At 34.0% G+C, this 4880-nt stretch overlaps 1 protein-coding gene across 1 annotated transcript; it reads right to left on the bottom strand.

The window, feature by feature from the left end:
* Nucleotides 1–3272: 3272 nt before the first annotated feature.
* LOC111400404 (uncharacterized mitochondrial protein AtMg00810-like) lies at nucleotides 3273–3806 on the bottom strand. Its single transcript, XM_023027822.1, has one exon. The coding sequence runs from the start codon at nucleotides 3804–3806 to the stop codon at nucleotides 3273–3275; it is 534 nt and encodes a 177-aa protein (XP_022883590.1).
* Nucleotides 3807–4880: the final 1074 nt, after the last annotated feature.

Genomic DNA, 4880 nt, shown 5'->3' with positions numbered 1-4880 from the left:
CAGATCCACTGGTTTGCTAGTAATTCTCGATAGGTTTCACAAGGGAATGTTCAAAGCTAAATGTTACCTATCCTATACAAGATTGATTCGTTTTACTCTCTCTTTCCTCTTGAGTCTTAGTTTTCATTTTCATTCATGTGGGGGATTGTTAGAATTGAATGAAAAATATTGAATAGAAGTAATGAAAAATATTGAATAGAAGTCTCTTCATATGTTGTAACTCAAGTAACTCAAGTCCCTTCATTTTTTAACTCCTTTATCAATGAATGGTTTAACTCCTTGATTAATGAGCTAGCTTTTCTTCCATTAGTATAAATAGGAGTCTCTCTAGGTTGGAAAATTACAAGTGAAATACAAGCTTCTTCCTTTAAACAACAATCTTCTTTTTCTCACTTTCAAGTTCTTCCTTGTGCTTATAATTTCTTTGTGAGATAGAGTATATCACAGCTAGTTCGCAGACGGTTAACGTAGTGCAGCGTGAACTGACAACCGATTGTATCATGGGAATCGAACACCGATCAAAACCTCTTGCACTCGGTGAGACGGCGAATTCGATTTAAGGAAACTGTGAATACACAGGCCTTCGGTTTGATTTAATTTTCTAATATTTACCTACAATATTAACTCAAAACAAGATTCTAATTTTTTAACCAGTTTATGGATATAGATCACATTCAAACATTACTTGTTCAAATTTGTTATACAAACTAAAGAAATCAAACTCGCTCAATCTTCATATGCTTCTCTATTTCAACGCTGGAGTATAAATTATAAATAACTACTCAAATTTGAATAGAAACATATATTCAAACGAGTGCTCTTGAGAAGAAGACTGTCAAAATCTTTAGTTGTTCCCTCACAATGTTTTTCATCCAGAAATTGAAAAAAAAATCATCAGTAGAATGGATCACAACAATTCCTCGAGGTAGCATCACCACTCAAAATTAGTTTTCAACGGAGCCTTCTCTCTTGTCAGATATTTGTGTTGGAAAAAATGGGTTGACGGGCTAACTTTGGCACAAAATTTGAGCGGGATCCAGTTGGTTATTTTGGAAGTTCAAGATTGATTTGTGTTCTCCTCCGTGAGAATATCGAAATCATGTATTTACTTGCCAAAAATATTCGGGTGAACGAAAAATGGGAGCTCAAAGCATGTTGAAATGAGTTTACGTTGTTGGATAGAAACCATTTAAGGTTGTCCCGTATAGGAAAATTATGAAAGCAAATACCACCTTAAATAGGATTGCAATTTGAAATGTTGTGATCATGTGTAGCATAGAGGCTCTCTCTATGTGCGCGCACAGAAAGAGCAAATCAAACTGAAATAAGCTTCAGACGTGGAAATTAATCCCTTAGAAGAGCCTACGTTTTGCTAATTTTTTTCCTCCAACTGACCAAATAAATTCCAAAACAATCGAAACTCATATATTCATTGTCATTATATATATATATATATATATATATATATATATATATATATAGTCTTGGTCTTGTCCATATTTTTTGTCGTACTGTTCTAACACAAACTCTATTCGACAGAGTAGTATTTGAGGTACTCAAATTCTACTGCTCATCCATTGTATCTTGGGAGATAGACGTTCGAATCAAACCTCAAGTGCCTAGGTGAGGGGGTGAATCTATTTTAAGGATACTGTATTCACACAGGCATCGGTTAAAATTTTCTTTCTTTTGGCTAATTAGTTTACTTGTTCTGTTTTATTGGAATTTAATATGTTATATTTTGGTTAAGTAGATTAATTTGTTTAGTTTATTCTAATTTAATATTTTGGATAGTATCCAAGCTGCTGCATATACGGTAAGGTACATTTATGGCATGCGTAAATACGATATGGTTCATATACAGTATGCGTAAATATGATATGTTGATTATGCGATATGCGTAAATTCAGTATTTCCATCCAGTAGTTGTTCACTAATATTTACTCCGACAATTTGAGCAGGAGCATTCGAGTATGATCTAAACTATCCTTTGCCTCCATCCTCATCCTCCTGCAGAATCAAATCACTGGTTCATACCTTTCTGAGGATTTTCATTCCATTCAATGGTAAAAATTAGATCATTTTAGTTTATTTGCACCAATATACTTCATGTTATATCAAACAGATAAACTGTATAGTCAATTACTAACACCCATATATCTTATGTATATCAGATAGATAAATTGCATTGCTATATAGTAACATGTGTACGCCCATATGGTGCCGAAATATTGATCAGGTTAGTAAATAAATGACACGCAAAAAGTACTACACATTCACTTGGGCTCACAAACATGCAAACCCAGTATTCTTGAGCTTGAGCTCAATTCAAATACTATTCAAGAGGCTCCGGCACAAGCAGCTCCCACATAAGCTTGCCTCATTTGTACCCAATACAACTCCAACTAAAATCGTACAGGCGTAGTCGACAAATTAATGCATATGTTAAATGAGAGACACATAAAATCACAATCTTCAAACGAAAATTTTGCAATTGCAATAATCACGAAAATATTTTAATCCTCATCCAACTATAATTAAATGTAATGAGATTGAAAACTATTAGAAGAGAAATCATTAGGTCTTCTATTTAAATTTAAATCCTTGCATAAAGGTTGTTAGACTTCATAGTAAAACATTACGATAAACCTCACCTCTTGAGTAGAATGGAATAGCCAAGGTTTTTCATAATACAGAGAATTTTGGAAGCAAAATGTGCAAATGCTTCTACATTTAAATGCAAAATTGCATTTCCCTTATCATTGTGTCAAGCCACTCCATTATTGTAAATAGGTTGTGAAAGTTATTAAACTTGGGCTAGTCCAAGAGTTGGGAGAATCAATTTTATTGTGTTACATGTTAACCAGTCAAAAACTAGCTAACCCTGCTGAATTTTAAGAAAGTCAGTAACCTAGTTTTGTTAAACCAGAAGTTTTTGAATTACTCTAGATATGCAGCTGTTACACTTCCCCTCAAATTGAACTGTAGATATTAATCATATTCAACTTACAGTTGAGTTCATTGAAAATTTGTTGGGTAATCCTTTGGTGAAAATAACTACAGTTTGTTCCTTTGTATGGACACAAGACATGCAAATGGTTCCATCTTCCACTTTTTTCCATAATAAAGTGCATGTCTGCCTCTATGTGTTTGGTTCTGTCGTGTTGTACTGGATTGAGAGATATGTTGATAGCTGTTTTATTATCACAATAAAGTTTAATTGAATGTTCTATGTCAACCTTCAGTTTTTCTAAGAGTTTCTTTATCTATAATCATTCGCATATCTCTTGTGCAACTGCTCTAAATTCAACCTCAACACTGCTCTTTGCCACTACATTTGGTTTTTTGCTTCTCCAAGTTACTAAGTTTCTCCATACAAAGGTACAGTAGCCAATGGTAGATTTACTATCTTCAATTGATCCAACCCAATTTGCATTAGTGAATACTTTTACTTTCTTCCTTTTATTCTTTTCGAAGAATAAGCCTTTCCCTGTCGAACCTTTTAGATATATGAGGATTTTGTATATAGCCTCCAGGTGAGCCTCATTGAGAGAATGCATAAATTGGCTTACTATGCTGACTGCAAAGGCAATGTCAAGTCTAGTGTGTGAGAGATAAATTAGCTTACCAACTAATCTTTGATATCTGTCCATGTCCACTAAGTTTTTTGCATTCTTTATTTTTCCTGCCTCAATAGGTTTATCGCTTGGTTTGCACCCTAGCATACCAATTTCAGTCAAGATATCAAGAGTGTATTTTCGTCGTTTCTTTGATCTTAAGATCTCCATTCCTGAAAAATACCGCATTTGTCTCAGGTCTTTTATTTTAAATTCAATAGCTTAGCACTTCTTTAATCTTTCCATTTCCACAATGCTGTCTCCGGTCAGAATTATATCATCAACATATACAATTAAGATCACCCTTTTACTATCTCTAGATTGTTGGAAGAACATAGTATGATCAAACTGCCCTTGCTAGTATCTTTGAGTTTTCAATACCTTTGCAAATCCATCGAACCATGCTCTGGGTAATGTTGGAGGCCATATAGAGACTTCCTGAGTTTGCATACTTGATTTTTTTATTATTTTTGTTGAAGCCTGGTGGTACCGTCTTGTAAACTTATTTTCCAATTCTCTATTCAAGAATATGTTCTTGATGTCTAGTTGTTGAAGGAGCTAGTCAAGAATACTGCTAAGGATAGGAGAACTCGAACTGTATTTAGTTTTACCACTGGTGCAAATGTTTCTGTGTAGTCTATACCATATGTTTGTGTGTAACCTTTAGCAACTAGACGTGCCTTACAGCGTTAAATTTCCTCATTGGTCCTGTACTTCACATTGAAGACTCATTTGCATCCAACTGGTTTCTTTCCCTTTGGTAGGCTTACAATTTTCTAAGTGCCATTTTTCTTTAGAGCTCTTATTTCTTTTATCACTGCCTCTTTCCATTTTTGTGATTCCAGGCTTCCTAGATATTTCTTAGAATTTCTATTTTATCAAGATTAGCTATAAAAACACGAACTCCTGCAGATAAATTATTATAAGATGTAAATTTTGAAATAGAATGAAGGGTACATGATCGAGTTTGTTTTCTGAGAGCGATGGGTAGATCATTATCAGGAGATATGATTTTATAGAAGCACTCATCCTCATAAGGTCCTACGACTGGTTCTAACTCTTTTGGTACCTCAAGTGTGTGGGTTTCCTTATACTTTGATTTAGGCTTTTTTGAGTTAACTAGAATCTCCTTATCACTTTGTTTTCCGACATCTCTCCCTAAATTCAAGTTTTCTTCTGTGTATGGTGTAGTACAAAATAGGATGACATATTTTGTATATCTATTAACATCTAAGAATTCCTGATCCAAAAATCGATCTTTAC

Source organism: Olea europaea, chromosome 10 (genome assembly GCF_002742605.1).
Source record: "Olea europaea var. sylvestris chromosome 10, O_europaea_v1, whole genome shotgun sequence".
Taxonomy (NCBI): domain Eukaryota; kingdom Viridiplantae; phylum Streptophyta; class Magnoliopsida; order Lamiales; family Oleaceae; genus Olea; species Olea europaea.
The sequence above is the reverse complement of the archived record's forward strand: the minus strand, read 5'-3'. Positions and strand labels throughout refer to the sequence as shown.